At 44.1% G+C, this 24,298-nt stretch overlaps 2 protein-coding genes across 2 annotated transcripts; both read left to right on the top strand.

Moving 5' to 3' along the window:
• The first annotated feature begins 1,939 nt into the window (after positions 1 to 1,939).
• On the top strand, positions 1,940 to 8,821 carry LOC118371911 (T-cell activation Rho GTPase-activating protein-like). The gene is made up of 10 exons (XM_035757568.2): positions 1,940 to 2,095; positions 3,051 to 3,135; positions 3,882 to 3,935; positions 4,478 to 4,541; positions 4,670 to 4,839; positions 5,731 to 5,892; positions 6,022 to 6,131; positions 6,617 to 6,797; positions 7,034 to 7,130; positions 7,302 to 8,821. The coding sequence occupies exons 2-10, from the start codon at positions 3,109 to 3,111 to the stop codon at positions 8,456 to 8,458; spliced, it is 2,022 nt and encodes a 673-aa protein (XP_035613461.1). The 5' UTR covers positions 1,940 to 2,095; positions 3,051 to 3,108; the 3' UTR covers positions 8,459 to 8,821.
• Positions 8,822 to 17,880: 9,059 nt separating this feature from the next.
• On the top strand, positions 17,881 to 23,484 carry rsph3 (radial spoke head 3). The gene is made up of 9 exons (XM_035757567.2): positions 17,881 to 18,146; positions 18,535 to 18,622; positions 18,717 to 18,858; positions 18,977 to 19,122; positions 19,570 to 19,773; positions 20,413 to 20,575; positions 21,039 to 21,125; positions 21,543 to 21,649; positions 22,838 to 23,484. Exons 1-8 carry the CDS (start codon positions 18,034 to 18,036, stop codon positions 21,617 to 21,619), a joined length of 1,020 nt encoding a protein of 339 aa, XP_035613460.1. The 5' UTR covers positions 17,881 to 18,033; the 3' UTR covers positions 21,620 to 21,649; positions 22,838 to 23,484.
• The last annotated feature ends 814 nt before the right edge of the window (positions 23,485 to 24,298 follow it).

Below are 24,298 nucleotides of genomic sequence, written 5' to 3'. Positions count from 1 at the left end.
TGTGCAAACACACAGACACGTATGCAGACAGGCGCACACACACACACACACACACACACACACACACACACACACACACACACACACACACACACACACACACACACACACACACACACACACACACACACACACACACACACACACACACACACACACACACACACATAGAAGACGTGCAGGCACACACACACACACACACACAATGCGCAGGCATGCACACACACACACACACACACACACACACACACACACACACACACACACACACACACACACACACACACACACACACACACACACACACACACACACACACACACACACACACACACACACACACACACACACACACACACAGAGAGAGAGACATATGAACTGGCAGGCACACTCAGATGGAAACACGTCTCTTTTAACTCAGTGAAAAACATTTCTCACTCATCGTTCTCAACATAGACATAACAAATAACAAGTGATGTTTCTCTGTTTTTTCTCACTACTGACATTACATGACAATGACTAATTCTCTGAACTCCCAAAGTTTAAAGGTTAGAAAACTACACAATGAGCCACTACTGAGCAATAAGTTCAGCTTGCTGGCATTTCAAACTACAACTATTACAATACGAGGATAATAGAGTCAACTCTATTATTCATAAGTTCAAATCCAAGATTCAAATGAACAGTTCCTTTAAGTTAAGTTTGACCCTTTTGGTTTTCCTGGGAGATATACTGTGCACAAGCAGCACAAAAATCCAGTATCCTTGGATTGACCTAAAAACATATTGAGGTTCTTCAGAGATGCTTTCCATAAGGTCTTGAATGAAATAGGGAAGTTCGACAAATCATCACAAGATAATGGCTGGTGAAACAGGAAGTGTGAAGCTGACCATCAGACCTCAGGTCACATGTCAGAGGCTTTACAGCAATGGACTTTATCAGGAAACCTGGGTCTTTCAAATAAATATAGAGGTTGGAAATTGCATGGTCACAAATGGAGACAAACAGACATAACATTGAATGGAACAAAATTGAAGGGGATTGAAAAGTTATTTAGTTATTAATGTTATAAATGGCTAATAACAATCAGTGCCTGTTTTGATCAGGAATGATAGCTATCCCTTGTTGGTGTAGATATGGGTAATTTAGTCATGTTATTGGGGTCTGAGTCATAGACTCCCACGGTTTCTTGTCACACAAACTAGTCAAATAAGTGTGACCGTTGTTGAATAGAGTCTGGGGTTCACCAGTTCATCAGCCTACTGTTTACCAGTAAGCACCAACTGTACATGAGCTGGTCTTTTGGGAAAGGGTATGTAAAAGCCTCTTTTACAGCTCTCTTTTACAGTAATCCAAAAGTATGGTCCCTAGTGTAGGCCCTAGTGTGGGCCCTGATGTAGGCCCTGATGTAAGGCCCTTAGTGTGGGCCCTAGTGTTGCCCCTAATGTGGGCCAAAGTGTAGACCCTAGTGTGGCCCTGATGTAGACCCTAGTGTGGGCCCTAGTGTGGGCCCTGATGTAGGCCCTAGTGTGGGCCCTAGTGTGGGCCCTGATGTGGGCCCTAGTGTGGGCCCTAGTGTAGGCCCTAATGTGGCCCTAATGTACTCCCTAGTGTAGGCCCTAATGTGGCCCTAATGTACTCCCTAGTGTAGGCCAAAGGTGAAGGAAAACAAAAACACCAGAAGAAAACATAATTTCTAAAGGCCTCACTCAGACATCCAGGCTTCCCCAGAGTGAAGTGATCCCCTTTTACAAATAAAGGTATTCCTATCATCTATACAGGTGATTGAGGCTTAGTCTCCAAGTGTCTCTTTCCACATGGCGATGACAGCAGCAGCCCCAACCCAAGAGGAAGTGGTGTCTTTGGTCGGGGGCCGCCATGACGCTGCTTCCTGTCCCCATGACTGAGTTAGAGTTTCCAACGGGCTGTAGTTAAAAGAGCCAGAGGGCGTGCTGTGTCTCTTCAGTCTGTTAGTCTGCCTGTCCGTGCGTTTGGTTTGTTCCTCTTTCACTGTGGATTAGTAACTTACGCCACGCTGTTATTTTGCCTGCAGCTTGCCTGAGGGGAAAGAACGCTGGTTGGATACACTTCACAGGTAAGCACTACTATTTTGTTAGTTTTTATTGGACCTTTATTTAAACAGGGAGTCACAATTGAGACCAAGGTCTCTTTCGCAAGGGAGCCCTGCACATACAATGCAAAAACAAAAAAAACAGAAAAATAAAATAACTAACTAAAACACAGCACTATTACCTCTATAGATACTGTAAATGTCCCTTGATTGTGCCGTAAATGGCTAACCTGGTTACTGGGTTATACAATACAATTATTTATAATAACCCTTTTATTTTATTTTTGGGGGTCTCTGCTTGAGTATTATATAAACATTGTGGGATCTATCAATGTATTTGTAGTAACTTGCAGTATCAATGGGACTGTACTGTCTATGTCATTCAATTACATACAGTATAAGATATAAAATGCTTGACTGTAAGTCTCTTTAGATAAAAGCGTCTGCTAAATGGCACATATGATTATATTAATTAGTATTGGGCTAAGTGTAATTAGTATTGAAAGGTAGTATAAAGACATCTGTGATGGAGATAGGAACTGTATTTTAGTTAATATTACCATTCTTCATGATATCACAACTTATTGTATATAGTTAAACATTTTCTGTCATACAATTATTAGTGGTAATCATCCTTTTCATTCATAATCACTCATACATTTTCACTCATAATCACTCATACATTTTCACTCATAAATAATAATAAAGATTTTATCGTATTGACAATATCCATTTGACCATCTTTTGATGGTCCCCCCCACCCCTCTAAACAAGGACTAGTCTCTATCCACACCCCTCTAAACAGGGACTAGTCTCTCTCCACACCCCTCTAAACAGGGACTAGTCTCTCTCCACACCCCTGTAAACAGGGACTAGTCTCTATCCATCTTTCTCCATTATGGCTCACCAGAATAACCAGGGATTTACTTGAGGTCAATCAAATAATAATATTTGTATGTATGTCCTTTAATCTTTCCAGGAAAATTAAAGCAGCACCAGAGAGGGCAGGTTCTATCACACCCCTCCCAAGTGTTCTGATGAAGGTGCTGAGCAACAGTACCACAGTAAGTTTCTCACTTAGGGACCCGTCCCAAATGGCACCCTATTCTGTATACAGTACACTGAACAAAACTATACGGAACAGGGTGCCATTTGGGATGAAGCTTTAGCTTACTCTCCAGTGTGCTAAATATACAATAACAGCAATTAGAACAGCTGAAACAGAGAAGAGCTGTGTGATTTATTACCACATACTGTGTCGTATGTAGACCTATTCCCTGATACCTTACTCAGATTCTCCTTACCAAAGGGGGTGATGGCAGATACTGTAGAAAAGATGGATCTGCTTTCGCCTGTCTGCAGTCGGTCATTGATATCGAGATACCGTTGTATTGCTCGGCTATTGATTTCAAGATATCATTGTGTTGCCACTTCATAATATTCACTCTTATTCAATCTATTTCTCTCATGTTGATGGGCTTTGATGGCTCTGAAGAGGAATATACTGTAACCTCTAGAAAGGGCCATTATCAGTAAGGACGGAGTATTGGACATTCTTAGAAAGTCACTCAATGCAGACACACATTGCAGTACGTCAAAACATGATCTATGGTCATTCAGACATATATAGGCCATTGTTTGACACCATGTAAATATAGAATTAGAATCAGCATACATTGACCTTTACCAAAATATTATAATTGCTTCTGGAAGGAGTCAACTTTATCTTCAACAACTTTAATCTGCATTATAGATAATTCTCTCTCTCTCTCTCTCTCTCTCTCTCTCTCTGCGTGTGTGTGTTTTTCAGGCTAAAACTCTAACAGGAAGTGGCATGGACCCATTTATCGAGTTTCCCCTTGATGTGAGTACCGTACAGTACAGACCCTGCTTCTGCTTCTCTCATCCATGTGTCAACTGTTCTGGAAACACCTTTGATTTCCCTAGACCTCAGGGGGAAAACGTTTATTTTTAGGTTTAATGGGGGAATTCTAACTACTGCAATCTATTGCTCAGATAATAAGCACTTACATAACACAAGTGTATTTGTTGTAACAGTTGATTGATACTGTACAGTGATGATGCTTTTTGGAGGGTTTGTGTTGTTTCGTTCAAATGGAGAACCTTGTGTTGATCTTGAGTACATATTGGTGTGAAAGTGGTGGGTGTTTTGAGGGGGGTTTCTGGGGGGGTAAATTCTGAGGGGTAAATTGTTTGTGATGGAGGAGTTTAAGGAGGGTGTGTGGGCAAGTAACACTCTTACCACCCTGCACCCTCACATGGAAACAGGCGTGCAGACACAGGGGGTGTGGTTTAGGGGCATAGAGCAGAGGCTCCTCCCCTCCCTCCCCTGCAACACGTTCCTCACACATTCTCATGACAACATCTCCTGTTTTGTGTTTCCAGGGCGGCACAAAGATCCCCACCCTGCCCAGGGAGTTGTGTAATGCAAAAGCAACGCAGCCCATTGGTGAGTTTGAACATCGCTGAAAAACAACGTCATGGTATCAGTTAGCATTACTGTATACTGTGCCCAATACTGCACACTACATCTATACCTACTCAAGTTCTCTAATCATTTGGCTTCTTTCATAACAGAAAAGGGCGGCAACAGTAAGAGAAGCATCAGCATCTTGAGGAAATTGAAGAGGAGTTCCACCCTCAGCAGCATGTCCTCATGTTCAGACACAGACTCCAAGAGCCAACTGTTTGGACAGCCTCTCTCCAAGATCTGTCCAGAGGATGGGATGCTTCCCAAGCCCATCACAGTACGTCACTCTACCACAACTATCTTGGTTCTGTACTATCTTTGTATGTCAGCATTGAGTGAGAAAGATTTGATTGATTGTGCGATATAACATAACACTTTCAATTCATGAACTGAACTGCCATAATGAACTGCCATAATGAGTTGGAGTGAGAGCAGTTGATTTGACCCGCACCTCATTCTACCAAGTGTCCACTAGGTAGTGCCCACTAGGTAGTGCCCACTAGGTAGCATCCTCTAAAATAAAGAAACCCTTTTAACTAAACACCTTGGTAGAATAAGATGCATGTCAATTCAATAGTTAGGAATCACTAGGAATCATTATGGTAGTTCAGTTTATGAAGTGATTTATTGATTAGGGCACTTGATTAATCAGGTCATTAAATTGTCACTAATAAGTGCAGTTAACAAAGCATTTGATAATGGTTGCTAAGAACCTGCCTGTCTGAAACCCAACCATTGATTTGATTTACATGTGATGTTCTAGCTGATGAACACGCACAATGCACCAACCTCCTGTTTCACTCTGACCCTGCCCTCCCCCTCCCCCACACACACACACACACACACACACACACACACACACACACACACACACACACACACACACACACACACACACACACACACACACACACACACACACACACACACACACACACACACACAGAACACACACACACACACACACACACACACACACACACACACACACACACACACACACACACACACACACACACACACACACACACACACACACACACACACACACACACACACACACACACACACACACACACACACACACACACACAGCAGGTTGTTTGATTTGTTCATGCCTTTTCTCAGTCTGGTCTGACCTCTGCTTGTTCTTCTCTCTCCCCACCAGGAGATATTGGTGCTTCTATGGAAGAAAGGCCCCTCCACAGAGGGGGTGTTCAGGACGACATGCAACAATAAGACACTAAAGGCCATCAGGGAGCAGCTCAACAGTGGGACGGAGGTGGAGATGGATGCCCTGCCCGTGGTTCTCCTGGTGGGTCTACTCAAGGTAAAGAGTCATCCATCTGTTCACTCATCTGTCCCATCTGTCCGTCCATCCATCCATTGGACACTCTCGCTACTTATCAGCAGTCTTCCATTGTGTTCTAACCACCAACACATTCCCTCCAAATTACAGAGTTTTCTGAACGAGCTCCCGGGACGTCTGCTAGTGTCGGAGCTGTTTGAGACCTGGACGAAGGCCCTCGAGAGTGAGGATGTCCACCAGAGAGGCTTGCAGCTCAAGAGGTAAGCTACCAAACACTAACAAGCTGATGCTAGGCTAAAAGTAGCATTAGCTAGCCACTACTAGGACCAACTGTTAATGCTATGCTAAATGTGGCATTAGCACTAGCTACTATAGCTACTAGCTACTATACCACCTGTCCAGTCACCCCCATTGGTGACCTATAAAACTGTAAGCTATGCTAATGTAAGACTAAGGCGTTTGTTTGAATACAAAAATCCCTGAACTTTTCCATTGCTATTGTAGGTGTGGCAAAGTATATATTCAAGGGGCTTTTGAATGGGGTTTTTCAGAGATTCAGATAAAGAGGAAGTAGTGTCTCTCTCCTCAATGTGTATATTTCAGACAAGGCACTTCTCTTTTTTCATTCAATTCCCCTCTCAAAAAGAGAAGCTTAAAATAATAATTTTAAAAAAGAGCGGCAAACTGATCTAAATTTTCTTCCTGTTCTTTCTCTCCTCCCTTCTCTCTTCCCTCCTCCTCTCAGGGTGGTTGACAAGCTACCAGGGCCCAACATCCTGCTGCTGCGGAACCTTCTGTGTGTGTTCCACCACATCACGAAGAGCGTGCACGCCAACATGATGGACGCCAATAATTTGGCGGTGTGCATCGCTCCCACTCTGCTGCGGAAAGACGACATGTCCTTAGACGTGCAGACCGTGAACAAGGTGAGAATACGGTTCTGACTGGACTCTTTGAAGCTGCCAATGTGGTTTTCATGCACTGAAAACCACAGTGTGTGTATGTGTGTTTTGTGTGTCTGTGTATAGGCCTGTGGTTTCGCAAGAACTTTACCCTACAGTAGTCTGCACTGAAACCGGACTGAGTTGTTCAGTGAAAGGAGATGCCAACCCTCTTTCTAAGTAATGTTGACCTTTTATGCTCTTTGTGATGTTTCCTTTAGGTGGTAGAGCTGACAGAGTTCCTGATAGAGCATTGCAGTGAGATCTTTGGAAAAGACATCCTGAGCCTTTTGGGAGATCCTGATGAAGATAGCTCAGGTAAGAGAACTGGGCTGCTTTAGGCACCACTCTTTGCAGTGCTACACATTGTATCACAGAAAATGAAAACATTCTGTGAACACAGATTTCTGGGAACACATTTCAAAGTAGAATGATGGGAATAGGAATCATACACTGCAACGGATCAACATTCTGCCTCTTTCTCCTCAGAATCTGTGTTGTCACAGCGGCACGACTCTGCATATGACAGCACTGACCCGGACTCTGAGGGGGACAGCATGGTGTCCATGCAGGGAGAGGGGGAAAGTGGCAGCTCGTCCCCATCTCTCCTCTCCGCGTGCGGGATGGAACGTGGCACTGTCCCCTCCTGCCCTACCAATGCCATCTTCCACTCCTTCACCAACAAGACACCCTTTAACCGCCGCTGCTCAGAGCCAATCATCTTCCCCTCTGCTGGGAAAAGGAACCTGGCCCGTAGCCATGACGACTTCTCCGTGGAGGGCCGGGACTTTGAGGAGCAGCCACTCAAAAAGCAGATCTCTAATGACTCCTTCCTGCTCCCGGGGCATGGTGCCGCTACCAGGCCTGCCGCCACGCTGTCCCTTCCCAAACTCGGCGGCAGCCATCCGTCATGCTCGTCATCCTGCTCCCTGGAGAGCACCACCTCCAATGCATCGGAGGGTTCTGTGTTTACCAGCTCGCCGCTGGCCTCCCCGGGCTGCCCACGCAGGGCCCGGTCCACACATCTGAGGGCGGACACGGTGGAAGTGGCCAAGCGACGCACCCAGTCCATGAAGGTGAACAGCAAAGCCCCGATGACGACCAAGAACCTGGGAACCTTCGCCCGAATCAGTCTGAAGAAAGGCCACCTCCAGAAGGAGAAACCTTTCCCCTGTGGAACCCTCCAGGAGGACTCCCAGAGTGAGGCCGAGGCTCCTCTCAGGCAGAAGCATCCCCTGTCTGCCATGGAGGCCTTCCAGCAGGTGGATAGCAGACTGGATTTGCAACCCCCCTCGTACGAGCAGGCAGTCCAGAATGTGGCTCAGCTCACCCTGTCACATTACGGCTCCATGACTGTCAAGGCCGCAGCCGCCACTCTTAGCAGGAATTCCCGCCCAGCTTCTATGAACGCAAACTTCATGTACTCCTGTACCGTCAATCAATACGCAGACTGCTTCTTTCAGGGGACAGACAGTGATGATGTCACCGCAGTCCAACAACATTCCGGAGGGTTCTGCCAGCGAGCGATGTCTGAGTCTGTGTCGAAAGCACGCCATGAGACCATGTCACACCATGAGACGGTGTCACGGAGGTGCAGACAGCCCGTATTCGAGGAGTATTCTTACGCCAAGGAGTCCTACGTTTAATGACCTTTTTCTGACATTATGTCTCACTTTTCACTTTGAATGTACACAAACTATAATGTACAACTGCTAGGTTGAACTGGCTGAGTAGTACTGTTTAGAGTACAGAATGAAAGATATTTCACCCGAAAAGCTATTAATGAAGGTAGATACTCCTCTAGTGTATCTACAGAAAAGCTATGTAAATAATCACAATCTGAATCTGCAGGTATTTTGGATATATCTCCTCCAGTTTTACTTTTGTTAATATACTGATATGTACTGTACATAAATGTGTAACTTTGTAAAAATGTGTGTATTTTTGTGTCTTGACTCTACAACATATTTCTTTCCACTACAATAAAGCACCTTTATGTTACAATGTTACTTTGTTCTCCAGTTATTAAAGTCTCTACTATTTTGGGGGGATTTTTTTTTTTTGGGGGCCCTAGGAGCATTCAAGTCCTGTGACTTTGCAGCTTTGGCTAGAATCGATTGGCCATTGCAACCCCAAGCACGCAGTTCCACTCAAAAACAACCTTGTGTGCATGCAAGTACAAGAGATGAGCTCCCATACATACATAAGCCATACTGCTTTCTCAGATCATCCCATGGGCTCTACCAACATTAACACAGCCATTTTAGAAGGATTGTAGGCTTGTAGATGTTTGCGTTGTCTTACTATTGTCACACTAAGAACACACAAACCAATCTGGAACCAGGCTAGGTTAGATGGACTTCCTCTCACCATTCAACTACGCCATTAGCAAATGCATTAATGAGGAGTCGGGGCTGTGAGTATTAGACCAGTTAGGCCCGACTTTCTTCTCCTTTTTAGGCCAGTTATGCAACACAATCTAACAGCCTTCATTAAGAGAACAGCATGTTCTGGCTGGTGGCTCGCAGAAGAGGAAACCAGACACTGATCACGTGGACAGATTTGGTTTTTCTCTGAATTGCTTGTTGTCGTGGCTGCCTTGATGAGCAAATCCGATGCCATGGCTTCCCTTTCCTCTCTCAAATTTTTAGTTAGATGTTTCCTCTCTTAGCGTTGGTCTCTAATTCATTAATGGTGTTCAGTTCTAGTAGGCTTTCATTTTCCTGCAGGGCAAACACCCTTAATGGACTAAAGTGTGATTATTAAGGCCTTACCTACTCATGACTATTCTCACCAAGAAGGATTAATTTCCTAGAATTTTTCCTAGATGAATTTACTAGGAGCATGATTAATTTCCTAAAATCCAAGATGCCTGTTAGGCCGGTAGCCATGATGAGAAAGAGAGTAAACGACCAAGTGCAACGTGACCGTCCATAAAAATATGTTGATGTGCCCTTGAGCAATGCACTTAACACTAATTGCTCCAGGGTCATGCGTATTAATACACACTTGCACATGTGTGAAAGAGGACAAATATAAGCACCCACCATATTATTATTTTGGCAAATGTCGTTACAATACTTAAGCAATGGGAAAGAGAGAGGTGAAGAGAGCTGGGTTAACACACAAAGCATGCTGTTGGTTTTCTGAACACATTCTGGGGACTGTGTGAAGAGAATATGAAGCTATAGTCAAAAGGCTATGTGATGTTTTTCAGGTCCTGTAGACCAGGGCTGCCCAACCCTCTTCCTGGAGATCTACCGTCCTTTTCAGTCCAACCCTAATTCAACACACCTGATTTGACTAATTAGCTGCTCAACAAGACCTTAACCAGCTGAATCAGATATGCTCAATTAGGGTTGGACTGAAAACCTACAAGAGAGTAGATCTGGGGCTGTCCTGCTCTAACCGCTAGCCTAACTGCCACTATACATCTGCATTTGACAGTTGAGGCACTAGAATCATGCAGGCGTGGCACAACCTCACTTTAGAAAAATGTTCTTATGTCCTGATGTTACCACAAGCCTGTCCTCCCCATTTAAGGTGCCACCAACCACCTGTGATTACAGTACATGTATTTTTTATTTTATTTTTTTACAGCACATGAAGATCCAATGTTTTATGTTGAACCTAACCATTATGAGCCTTAGATAACAATGGAATAAAGCATGATGGGGACTGAGGCTGAGATTGAGACTACAGAGAAAGGGGTCAGCCAGGTTACTGTACCTGCACACATTACCTCTATACCGACAACTACAAAAGGTTAAAAAAAAGAAGAAAAATATCTAATGTGAAAAGATCTGATTTTATTGGTCAAAATACCAATTAGTGGAAAAAAAATCAAAATTGGGCTGCCTGTGTAAACACAGCCATTGAGCCTTGTAAAGTAAAGGGCTGGACTGAGTGATTGACAGAATTAATGGAAGTTTCTACGTCAGTATAAGAACATGGTATATAAGAACATGGTGTCTACAGAAATGACTAATGAGCAGAGGCACACTACAATAACAGGCTTTTTACAACCCTTAATGACCGGTGACAGCATTAAACAATGTACACCCAGAGAGAGAACAGTGTGAAGGGAGGGTGAAGGAGGAGGCCGACAAACATCAATACAACATCACATACTTTTTTTTTTACACCACTTTTTCTCCCCAATTTCGTGGTATCCAATTGTTGTAGAAGCTACTATCTTGTCTCATCGCTACAACTCCCGTACAGGCTCGGGAGAGACGAAGGTTGAAAGTCATGCGTCCTCCGATACACAACCCAACCAGGCCGCACTGCATCTTACACAGCGCGCATCCAACCCGGAAGCCAGCCGCACCAATGTGTCGGAGGAAACACAGTGCACCTGGCAACCTTGGTTAGCGCACACTGCGCCCGGACAACCACAGGAGTCGCTGGTGCGCGATGAGACAAGGACATCCCTACCGACCAAGCCCTCTCTAACCCGGACGACGCTAGGCCAATTGTGCGTCGCCCCATGGACCTCCCGGTAGGGGCCGGTTACAACAGAGCCTGGGCACGAACCCAGAGTCTCTGATGGCACAGCTGGCGCTGCAGTACAGCGCCCTTAACCACTGCGCCACCCGGGAGGCCAGCATCACATACTTTTAATGAATGGGAGACCGTATCCCTCCAGCTATTCAAAGGAGGACGGATGTAAAGGGATGGTTTGAAAATAGCCCTTCTGAGATGTTTTATTAGTGTCCATGTGCTATATTGGGCTCTTGTCAGAATTGGGCTGCCTGTGTAAACGTGGCCTAAGGCATGTCTCATGCATTCCAGTTGAAGCAGTTTGCACATATATTATGATGTTTTCTTTCATTTTGGTGTTCGGCAGGTTTTCTTTCCCACTAATCATGTAAATGTTGACCCCATGACCCCCACAACTGATGTAGCCTAATTAATTTGCTTAGTGTTGTAACAGCTAATAACACACAAAACAAAAAACAAGAAATTATGTTTGCTTTGCCATAGCGTATGAATTTAACACAGAAGGGATAGTGTGACAAAGCTGGCCGATGTTTCTCACATTAAAACGTTTTACAATATGACTGGAACAGGATTTGCTCAAAAATATCCATTTTATTTTCCATAAATATAATAAATACACAGACTTAAAAAACAAGGATAGAAGTCACGATCCATGTCATCCATCCTTGCCTGAACTGAGAACCATGTGCTTCTCCCACACATAATTAGCAGGCCAAATCGGTGGGAGGGCTATTAATTATCAATGAACCAATAACTGTTCAAACATACATGAACAACAATTACACAATAAAGAATAGACTGAATGGGATGAAATGGTTGGAAATATATAAACTATGGTTTGAATATGAATAATGGAATATAGGCAGGTACACTACATCATGTAAATAAACATTCACAAATACAATTAAATATGGAGAAAATGTCTGTGTGTGAGTGGTGAGGATCAGAGAACCTAATTTAAAAGATAACAGAGTGTAACCATAAATATCGGATCATTACTGTTTGTACAAACTTGCATAGTTGCAGCTAACCACTGGCATAGAACAAAGGCATAGAAATGTAATGTTTACCTTTACCACAGTGGTTTAACCTCTGTCACTACATAGATCTAGCCTGCGTCTACTTCCTGTGGCATATATTCCATTCTTTCACTTTTGGGGTTATTTAGGCTGCATTTATACAGGCAGCCCAATTCAGATATTTGTTTCCACCAATTGGTCTTTTGACCAATCAGATCATCTCTGAAAATTGGTCGAAAGACCAATTAGTGGAAAAAAATATCAGAATTGGGCTGCCTGTGTAAACGCAGATTTGGTTTGTCTCATGCTTTCCATTCGAAACAGCTATCTTGAAAGGATTGATACAGAAGATGAGAAGTAGGTACAGGGAGTGAAGGTTTAATAACTGACAGACACAAAACAGAACAGGAACAGTGTCTGGACAGGAACACATAATAACAATTAATGTTGACACAGGGAACACCACCGAGGAACAGACAGAGGAACAGACAGATATACAGGGGCAATCAACCACGTGAAGAGCGTTGATGCGCGCAATGATAGTGACAAGTGCGTGTAAAGATGGGCAGGGAGGGGCAGCGGGAGCAGGCGTGACATAGCTCATATATTATGAACTTTCTTGACATATTTTTTTGTGGCAAGTCGAAGTGCGATAACCGAAGTCTACGCCCCTTTTTCTGTGATTGGTCAACAGTACTACTAGTAGGAGTGGGAACTATGGACGGATTCTTGAATTAAGTGTTTGTTATTCAATGAGAGACGACTAATACTGTACCAAACATCTTAGATGTAAAATTGCGCAACTAGTCGTAGTTGTAGATATTCCATTAAAAAAAGCTGCCGTTTCCAGCTACAATAGTCATGTTATAACATTAACAATATCTACACTCTGCAAAAACATCTAAATTAATTACATATTTACAGATTCATACAGACTATTCTGAGGTGTTATGGCTATGTTGTTGCTACGGTGGCTGAGGAGGGAACGACAACAGAAGTATATTTTTTTTCCTTCTCATTTTTCAAGCAAATGTCTTTAGGGAGTATGCGAGCACAGACGTTCCTTTGCCTAGCCGAGTTCTGCTAGGAGCAAGCCAAACCTGCATGCGGACACCTTTAGAGAACTCATTATGCTGTTGGTGGTTGACATGCACATTTTGTTACAGATTCATATAGTTTTGTTAAGCCTTTTTTTAAAGCCATATAAGCAGAGCAAAATAAAAACATTTCAAATGTGGTTTCATTTCACTCATGCATGACTAGTGTTCTCTCTGTTTACTATGAGACCACAACTGCTTCCTGGTGTCAGTGAGAATGTTTCAAATGCTAAACAAAGTGTCAATTCAGGATACAGTATACCACCGCACATACAGTGCCATCAGAAAGTTTTCACAGTCTATGAATTTTTCCACATTTTGTTATATAGTGGGATCCAAATAGATTTAAACTTCTTCAGGATTGGTGGGTCCCCTGCAGGACGGTTGGCCTAACGTAGGCTAATGCGATTAGCATGAGGTTGTAAGTAACAAGGATTTCCCAGGACATAGACATATCTGATATTGGCAGAAAACTTAAATTCTTATTAATCTAACTGCACTGCCCAATTTACAGTAACTAGTGAAATACCATGCTATTGTTTGAGGAGAGTGCACAGTTTTACATAATTTATTAATAAACAAATTAGGCACATCTGAGCAGTCTTCATACAACATTTTGAACAGAAATGGAATGGTTCATTGGAAGTCTAAAACTTTGCACATACACTTCTGCCATCTAGTGGTCAAAATCTAAATTGCACTTGGGCTGGAATACATTATGGCATTTCTCTTGCATTTCAAAGATGGTACACGAAAAAACGTAGGTTTCTTATTCGTATTATCTTTTACCAGATCTAATGTGTTCTCCTACATTCCTTTCACATTTTCACAAACTTCAAAGTGTTTCCTTTCGAATAGTACCAAGAAAAGGCATATCCTTGCTTTAGTGCCTGAGCATTTCGGCAGTTATATTTGGGTATGATAATTTGGGGAGGGTGAATCAAATCAAATGTTATTTGTCACATGTACCGAATACAACAAGTGTAGACCTTACTGTAAAATGCTTATTTACAAGCCCTTAACCGACAGTGCAGTTCAAGAAGAGTTAAGAAAATATGGGTCACTCTGCTCTCTTGGCCGCCTTACTAGCAGACTCTGTTGCCCCGGCTGCAGGAGGGCACAGAGGAACTCCTCCGTTAAGCGACGGAGGTGTCTTGCATGCTTTCCCTGCTCCAGAGGGATGTGGCCTGCGCCAACAGACGGGCGATAGCGCAGGTGGTTAACTCCTGGAATTATCCGTGGCTGACCCAATCCCATCTGCCAGCTGCTCTCCAGAGCACATTTGCCACTCTCCCTATTACCCCAGGGCTGACGTTTGGCGCTGGGGTTGATGACATTCTGAAGCAGACCGATAACGTTTGTAGGGACCGGCGAGACCCTGTGGCGGTTCATGCTGCCTCCTCAGGTCCCGGGTTCAAGGCAGACGGACCGTCGCCACCCACCTACACCAGAACTATGCTGGGGTCCCTCTCCTGCCCCATCACCTCGTGCTGAGGGATGACAGCAGGGAGGTCACAGCGTGCGGTGGAGCAACAACCTATCAAACGTCACTGCTCGGTGCGCCAGAGGAGAGGCGGGCCCCGGCAGGACCCCTGACACCCCCTTACACTGTAACGAACTTCGTCTGTTGTTTGAAGAGAGTCAGACCGAAATGCAGCGTGTAGGTTACTCATGACTTTTAATGAAGATAATGCGGTACATGAAATAACTGAAGAAGGAAACAACAAACGAGTGAAACTAATTACAGCCTATCTGGTGACTAACACAGAGACAGGTACAATCACCCACGAAATACAACGCGCACTCAGGCTACCTAAATACGGTTCCCAATCCGAGACAACGAGAATCAGCTGACTCCAATTAGGAATCGCCTCAGGCAGCCAAGCCTAACTAGACACACCCCTAATAATACACACTCCCAATTAATACAAACCCCAATACGAAATACAACATATAAATCCATGTCACACCCTGGCCTACCCAAACATATAACAAAAACACAAGATACAATGACCAAGGCGTGACATACACGACCTCAGCCGCTTCTCCTGTTCTCCAAGGGAAAAGTGGGAGGAGGGTGTGGAGTCCCCCTGGGTGTTGTCCAAAATGCTCAAGGGGTACCGACTTAGGTTCTACTACACTTATTTTGTGGTTCCAAAAAGAGACTGAGCATTTCGGCCGATTCTGGACCTCCACAACCTCAATGGTTTACTTGAAGGTTCTGAGATTCCACATGCTGCCCCCAGCCCGCATGTTGCAGGACGTGTCCAGGGATCAGTAGGCTGTGACACTGGACCTGAGGGATGCGTACTTCCGTGTTCCTGTTCACCCAGCTCATTGGCAGTACCTCCGATTCGCTTTCGAAGGGATGGTTCTTGGTTCTTCATGGTTCTTCCCTTCGGCCTCTCCTTGGCACCCCACACTTTCACAAAGTGCATGGACGCTGTCTTGGCACCTCTCGCATCCCGAGGATTGTTGATCGTCAATTACCTGGACGTTTGGCTGATTTGTGCCCCTACCAGGACCCAGAGACATACTCCTGACCCACATCGGCTGACTGGGCATTACGTAAACGAGAAGAATAGTCATCTGACCCCCACCCAGAGGGTGGCCTTCATTGGCATGGAACTTGATTCAGTCCTAATGAGAGTACACCTGCCCACCAGGAGAGTTCAGGCAATCTTATCTAGCCACGACCACTTTCAGCAGGGGCCGCCCTGACCTGCCAACAACCGTTGCTGATTCCACTGGGCCTGCTCCATCTCCGGCCTCTTCAACGGTGGTTCAACTCCCACCGGCTGCACCCGGTGGGAGCGCCAATGTCACCGTGCTGTCACGTCCTTTCTCTCAGGTGGGGTGGAGATGCTGAGGATGTGCCGCCGGGAGCTGGTTAGCACAGGCGCCTCCCAGATTGGCTGGGGGGGTGACCTAGAGCAGGTTGGTCAGTGGCTGTTGGCTATCCCCTTGGAGCGGCCGGCACATCAATACACGAGAGCTCCGAGCTGTACTGCTGGCCCTGCGGTCTTTCCTTCCACGTCTGAAGGGAAGACATGTCCTGGTGAGAATGGACAACACCGCAGAGGTGTACATGGCATCCTGAATGTGGCAGAGGATATGCTCTCGAAAGAGGGCCCGCCGCCTTGAGACTGGAGCCTACATCCCCAGGTGGTGCAGCACCCATGGGAAAAGTTCAGGAGAGCGCAGGTGGACCTGTTTGCCTCCCTGGAAAATGCACACTGCCCCCTGTGGTACTGCATGTCGGAGCCACCAGGGCCTCTGGCCTTGGATGCTCTGGCTCATTGGCCAGGTCAGGAGCTTTACGCATTCCCCCCCTTTTCCCCTGATCAGCCTTCTCCTGTCCCTGTTGTCTGGGACACCTTGGCAACTGCCCCTGAGACCCAATCTGCTGTCTCAGGCTGGTGGAACTCTGTGGCATCCGAGACCGCACCGCCTCAGTGTGTGGGCTTGGTCCCTGAACGGCACCAATGGTCCATGTTAGGACTACAGGAGGGCGTAATGAAACATCTGCTTCCGCAAGCTCAAGCTCCCCACGCCCACCTATGGAGACCTCATTACCACTCGGCTACCATGAGCGGGGTGACCACCTGCCTTCGCTTCCGAGAACAGTTCAACGCCGACCTCCACAAGCTAGCCATCAACATGGTACCATTCCCGAGTCTGCACTTCATGCCCAACAACGTTAAGAGTGCTGCCTGTAACACCACACCCCCTGGACTCAAGATGTCCGCCACCTTCATAGGCAACAATACAGCCATCCAAGAGCTGTTTAAGTGTCTCTGAGCAGTTCACTGCAATGTTCCGTCGCAAGGCCTTCCTACTGGTACACCTGGGAGGGCATGGATGAGATAGAGTTCACCGAGGCAGAGAGCAATTTGAACGACTTGGTATTGGAGTACCAGGATGCCATCGCCGAGGGGGAGGTATATGAGGATGAAGAGGAAGAGTCTGAAATCCAGAGCCAAAATGTTACTTTCTTAAACCATCCAATAATGGGTCGTTCCAAAACCAACAAAACAGTAACAAAGAGCAGATGCATCCCATGACATTTACGCAACTACGGTACCACTTGAATAACATTTATAAAATAATAATTGTTGCCTTTTCTGTACATAAACTATATTGAAGCCACGTTATAATGAGCTTTTTCTCCTATATGCATTTTATTAGGCAATATTTGAATTAAAGTAAAGATTTTGTTTTTCCATACTGCATAGTGCATAGGATTCTATTTATTATTGAACTGTACATAAGGGTCCATAAGAGTGGAGTGGAAGACCATCCTATTAAAATGAAATTACTTGAGCTGAATATATGTCAGTCCTGCATAAAATGTAAATGCCTTGCTTTGCTAGCCCCCCCAACCAAAAAAACAAAACTACTAGCAGGCAACCAAGGAAGTGATGTAACAGCAAAGTTACACTTCCTGGAAATCGTTGCTATGACAAACGTCAACAACTAGACACTCTTCTTCACTTTAATTTAGCTACCAGTTTGAATGTTTTTATCAAATAATACGGTTTGTTTTCATTAGAATAATTTTGCTAGTTAGAGATTAGTTAATTGCTAACTGTAAGTCAAAGAATGACATCCGTTTTACAGCCTCAAAAGGAGGCTCCAAACGGGACTTACACATTCGCCAGTCGCCCAAGACCTGTTCAAAACCGCACCAAATACAGAGAGCCCGCCGCGGAGCAGTAAGTTTGATAGACAACGACATATGCTGTCAGTAACTGATAGATTAGCCAAAAGCTCACTTCAGCAGCGTAAACAACTAGACTTTTTGCATAATGAAATGGGTAGCTAGATTATTGCCAGTATAGCAGAGTTGGGGTCAGTTCCATTTCGATTCCTGCCAGTTGTTGCACTGTATATTTTGCAGGGTCAGGCAGCTGAAATGGTGCTAGCAATTGTTCAGCTTTTCAATAAGTACGCTATCCAGTCTTGATTGATTAAAAAACAGGTGCAAAACCTGGTTCATTAATGTAACTGCGTTAGTGCACGGCGGTGGATAAGTGTATGCTAATTCGTTTTTATCAAGATTGTACATAGAAAAAAAAGAGCACCTGTTTCCTTGTCATGCAGAAGTGATGGACAGAGCAATTATGGAAACATCATGTATGACCGACGTGTTGTTAGGGGAAACACATATGCCCAGCACATCCTACCAGTGGTGAGTTTCCAGCTCACCAAGTCAGATATTGAAAGTGATAACCACATTGGTAAAAATGTTTCCATCACGTCTTGTATAATTATGTATTGGCCAGGCAGCTCAACCTGACCCTATTGAGGTCCAGAGACAGCAGGAGTCCAGAAGGAGATCGGTCGCTCGGAAGCGTGCCATGGAGCAGTTCAGGCCCAGGACTCCAGAGGCTCTGGAGGGAAGGAAGCACATAGATGTACAGACAGGTAAAACCTAAATCTATGGGTAAAACATCTCAGCTGCCTACTGTCATTGTTGATTGATAGGACAACACAGAGGTTGGTTTATTTCCAGAGCTGGAAATAATTACATGGATTATTTCAGAGCTTTATCTTGAGGAGCTGAATGATCGCATAGAGGACACCAGCGTCGAGTGCCAGACCGATGCCTTCCTGGACAAACCGGCCACCCCCCTCTTCATTCCTGCCAAGTCCGGTAAAGATGTGGCCACACAGATAGAGGAGGGAGAGGTATTACATCTTTTTATTTTTCCTCTTCTTCATTGCTATGCAATGAAAACAATTCAACATTTTGTGAAGGAGCTTCCTTCAAATGGATTGGCAACAGGTTGAAAACACGTTAGGCATATCTTGTATTTATTATGGATCCCCATACTCTTCCTGGGGTCCAAACAAGATTAAGGTGATTACATCAGAAAAAATATAAACAAAACAGTACATCATTCAACACATGATTACACCACTACTCTACCACTACATATCTACAATACAAAATGTATAACATAACAATGTGTGTGTGGGTGTCTCTTCACAGTCCGCATTGTTCTAAAAGGTGTAGTTTAATCTGAAACGGTATATTTGAAAATGTATTCGACACACTTTTAACCCTTTATTTATTTTTTTACCCACTTTTTAACCCCTCTAACCCCTGCCCATGTCCCCTGCCTTGCCCTGCAGCTGTTTGACTTTGACATGGAGGTGCGCCCGGTGCTGGAGGTGCTGGTGGGGAAGACTGTGGAGCAGGCCCTGCTGGAGGTCATGGAGGAGGAGGAGCTGGCCAGCCTGCGGGCACAGCAGCGGGCCTTCGAGGAGCTCCGCAACGCCGAGCTGGTGGAGGTGCAGCGGCTGGAGGAGCAAGAGAGACGCCACCGTGAGGAGAAGGTACAGGAGGAACAGGACCACCAGACATGGCTGCTGCCACACGGATACATGTAACCAATTCTCAGGCCAAAGATGAGTGACTGGATAGATTAGTTTAAAAAAGTTAATGTCCATTACTCTCAATAGTGCAACAGAGGTGGTTTGTTAGGGTGCTGAATGGTGGTCTGCTTGCCTGAGACCTGAAAATATTTGCTTCTTGAGTGAATGCCGAGGCTTTCACTAGGGAAGACTGTGCCAATTAATCAGCCTGCAGGGATTGACATTAAGGTCTGAAAGGCAATCGCCCCTTGGGCAAGTCAGCAGTATTTTGGTGTTCCCCAAAATTATGATAACTTGCCAGAACATTTTAAAGTAGCTATTTTTACCAACACACATGGGAGGAACCAGAAAGACCAGACTATTGGAATTCTTTGCATTTTGGTTGTTATCAGTCAAGTAAAATAAAACACCTGACGAATGGAGTAGCCTCAGAGCATGCTTAATTTGAGCGACTGCTCAGGGCACTTTCCCCAGGCAATAAGGCAACCCTCAATCCCTGACCTGGGTTTGATACCGACTCAGGCACCATAGCATGAGGTTCCAGACAGACTCTTTGGAGGGAAACAGACCCATGACTTTCATTGTCTCTTCTCTGAACAGGAGCGTCGGATCACCCAGCAGCGAGAGGTGCTGAAGAAGGAGATGGAGACTGCGGACAAGATTGCGGCGCGAGCGTTTGCTCAGCACTACCTGGCCGACCTGCTCCCCTCGGTCTACACCACGCTGAGGGAACACGGCTACTTCTACGACCCTGTGGAGAGAGGTCAGTCTTCCCCCAGGGCCCTGCTGACTGTCCCTTGACCCTTTCCTCCAACAGTTACATAAGTGGTCGTGCTACATGAGATGTTCAATGCACAAGAGAGGACTGCCAAGACTGGTATTAGTTTGGTATTTTATTAGAATTCCCATTAGCTGTTGCGATGGCAGCAGCTGGTCTTCCTCGGATCCACGTGAAGATCCATGGAAGAATCTCACTGCATAGTCCTCGCATCCTTGCTCCTTGCCTCCTGGAGGTGAAGGTCAGATCGGAGGGACATCTGGCTTTCTCATCAAATGGGTTTTGAGGAGAGAGGACTCGGAGTATGCAATTGAGATTCTCCCTATGTATAGTTCGAGTACCAACATATTAAGTATTTGGTTCTAAAGATACATGCATATTTACAGTATTTAACGTTCAATGTGGTTTTTTTTTTTGCGTGTGTGCTCTGGTCTTCTCTAATGTCCAGATATTGAGACTGGCTTCCTCCCGTGGCTGATGGCTCATGTCAGTAACACTTTGGAGAAGAGATACGTGGCAAGAGCAGTGTTGGACAGTAAGTGGAGGAATGCACTTCTGAGATTTTTCAAATATCAATACTTTAAATCTTAGTATCTGTGCAGTTAATATATTCCCATAAGCCTTCCACAGAAGTGCATTTGCTGTGAGGCCCTCTTGAGATTTAACTGGTCATAAACATTGTTTTGGCTCCATCTAGTGGCTATTATTTAATACTACAGAAGCGATTGCAATTTAGAGAACCACCCCCCTGGCATTTATAGCGCTGCAGTTCTGAACTCATATCCTACAAAGACCATTGATGCAACAGCAACCTATAAAATGCCATTTCAAAGACACGTGTTATGCCTATGTTATGTCCACAAGGGGTACTAGAACCATGAGGGTTAAACCCACCAGGGTACTCCGACACAGACCAAAGAGTTATAGCATACCCTCTCCGTATTTGTTTTAGTGCTTATCCATGATGTCACCCAGAAGAGGCTGGAGCTGTTCCAACAGATGCAGCCCCACGACCACTCCACCCAATGAGGGCCTGTACCACTATGGGGGGACATACAGGTAACATCAGCCAATTCGAAAGAACCAGCATTTGTTAACGGTATAAACAAATGAATAAACCCACTGCCTGTATGCTTCTTAAGGCTAGTTATTTGATATTGGAGCCAGAACCATTGATGCTGTGAGTGTGTTCATTTGAATGAAAGAGACCTCCCCATTCTGTCAGGCCTGAATCCAAAACCGTTATTCGGTAGTCCCCATAGGAGAACCCTTTTGGATTCCGTGTAGAACCCTCTGTCGAAAAGGTTTCTTCAAATGGTTCTCCTCTGGGGACAGCTAAAGAACACTTTAAGCGTGTAGCTTGAAATCCATGCCTGCATAACTAAAGTTTTCATGCAAATCTTTCATCCATGTTACACACAAGTCAGACTTAAAAGGCACACTTAAGTCTGACTTTTGTCACACCTTAAGTGCGTCAGACTTAACATGCATGAATGATTTGTATGACAACTTGAGTTATGCAGGCATGGATTTCAAGCTACACGCTTAAAGTGTTCTTTAGCTGTCCCCAGAGGAGAACCATTTGAAGAAACCTTTCTGGTTGCAGGTAGAATCCTTTTGGTTCCAGATAGAACCCTTTCAAATTATGATTCGGTCCTTAGAGAGATGTACTACATGTTCCTCATGCTGGCCTACACCACTTAACAGCTCCTCCCTTGAGTTACAATCAAAATCAGGATGGTACAGTGACTGATGAAGCAGGTTGATGTTAATGTTTTTAACCACACATCTGTAAGAATAGAAGAGGCTTAGAGCACTGTTTTTACACCTGACGAATCATTGCTATTGCATATACAGTAAATAACCCATACTATTATAGCCGGTCTCAGATCTGATTGTGCTGTCTAAAGCCACAGTGTTTAAAAATAAAAATATTTGCATCAGCATGTTGTTAATCCAGCGGTCCTGGCTAAATGCAAAAATCCATCAAGATTACGTATAGGGCATTCCTCTCCAATCAGACACTTCTGTCTTTCCCCAAACAGAATCCAATCACATTATTGGTTGATATTCTGAACAAACACCAATTTGATTATTTTAAAGTGTTTAATCTAACCCAGGCAGCACGGCACCTTTTAATCATATGTACTGTACATAATGTAATCCATTACAAAGTTAATCTCTGCTGCTACTGTGTCCAGGAAGTTAACACAAACCATGCTTTTTTTTGGTCTGTTTTCTTTACAGGGAATGCATTTCAAATGAAAAGTTGAGGAGCTGAATGGCGAAAGGAAAATCTCTACATATCTGTGCAGCACAGTACATTAAATGGTTATTAAAAAATATTTACTCTACTTGTATTCATGATTTGAAAATATTGAACAACTGTCTACAATAAAGACTATAGATTTAACTCTTAGCATTTTCCACAAATCGCATTAGTCTCTGGTTTCATGGACAGTGCATTTATAGCCTATTAGTTTCCTGTCCGTACCCTTAGTGTTGTAGATAGAGTTTACTGACTTTTCATGTAATGTGTTGGAGGCTTGTGTTTCAGTAGCTCATACTCTGCAATTGGTGACTTCTCTTATTTTCCCTGCTGGTACAGTCAATTTCCCAAAATGTTATGTCTCTTGAAATTATACTGGTGTTCAATCACTGAATTCCGGTTTACAAAAAGTCACATCCCTCAACAACAATCCTATAGTATTTGTGCCAGTGCCTTAATTTGAAAGTAATCTGCTAAACCAAAAATATTGCCTACTTCTTGCGGTCATACCATTATGGTATTTATTATTATTTTTAACAAATAAGACATGCTGGAAAGTACAGTACATCTGTTTCAGGACACATGTATACGATCCTTGTTGTTTATAAATAAATTGTAAACTATTTCCTCTTTACAAGTGGCTGTTTCGGTCCAATAGAATGCATGCGTTGTGACCTATAGCGCGCATTTTAGTGCACGCACTTCAGCGTCTATCTCTGATATATACCGTTCTATTTTAATCCTACTCAACTATTGGTCCGTTTCCATTTATGAAACCTCCCCAACCCGTTCACAGCGTTTTCCTAGGTTGAGTTTTAAAGGGTGTGCTTCTGACGCGCACTATTACTCAACTATACAAATAGAAACACAAGAATGGTAATCCAAACAAATATACACGTGCATCTAATATCTTGCTTTTGTTTGTTCATGACGCCATAGTTATTTTGTTAGAATGAATGTGTGGTATTTAATTACCACTTCCCATAATAGACTTAATGTAGCAACAGCAATTCGTAAAATTCTCAGATTATGGGGTGTCTTTTTAAGGACTTTAAAAAAAAATGTAATTTTGCACTTTTTTTGTAGTTGTATGCCAAAACCCTTAACCCAATGAATCATGTTAAAGCTACTCTGATAATAAACTTATGGCACATAATGCTCACATAATGCTCTCATCTGAATACTCTTATGATGTGGCCTCTTGGTTATCTCAAGGTCTTCCCTTCTGTACAATGACAACTATTCCATCTGGTCTGTTTTTATCCTTAAGGTCATGGAGTGAAGCCATTGCATTGGTGAAATAAATATGCTGTTTAGTGCCTGTCTTTTTATAATTAGCCAAATATAACAGGCTAATTTTATAATTGTTTGCTAGATCTAGTCAACAATGAGCAGTATGTACTATTAAGAACATTTGCTTTGACTGTAGCCAATGTTAT

Source organism: Oncorhynchus keta, chromosome 19 (assembly GCF_023373465.1).
Source record: "Oncorhynchus keta strain PuntledgeMale-10-30-2019 chromosome 19, Oket_V2, whole genome shotgun sequence".
NCBI classification, from domain to species: Eukaryota; Metazoa; Chordata; class Actinopteri; order Salmoniformes; family Salmonidae; genus Oncorhynchus; species Oncorhynchus keta.
Note: the sequence above shows the minus strand (reverse complement) of the source record. Positions and strands in the feature narration are given on the sequence as shown.

Bases quoted from the DNA above. Each gene is read 5' to 3' on its own strand.
- LOC118371911 (XM_035757568.2), top strand. From the start codon at position 3,109: ATGAAGGTGCTGAGCAACAGTACCACA. The intron at 3,136-3,881 runs GTAAGTTTCTCA...TGTGTTTTTCAG, and splicing joins TGCTGAGCAACAGTACCACA to GCTAAAACTCTAACAGGAAG. The intron at 4,840-5,730 runs GTACGTCACTCT...TCTCCCCACCAG, and splicing joins TGCTTCCCAAGCCCATCACA to GAGATATTGGTGCTTCTATG.
- rsph3 (XM_035757567.2), top strand. From the start codon at position 18,034: ATGACATCCGTTTTACAGCCTCAAAAGGAGGCTCCAAACGGGACTTAC. The intron at 18,147-18,534 runs GTAAGTTTGATA...CTTGTCATGCAG, and splicing joins AGAGAGCCCGCCGCGGAGCA to AAGTGATGGACAGAGCAATT. The intron at 20,576-21,038 runs GTCAGTCTTCCC...TCTAATGTCCAG, and splicing joins CTACGACCCTGTGGAGAGAG to ATATTGAGACTGGCTTCCTC.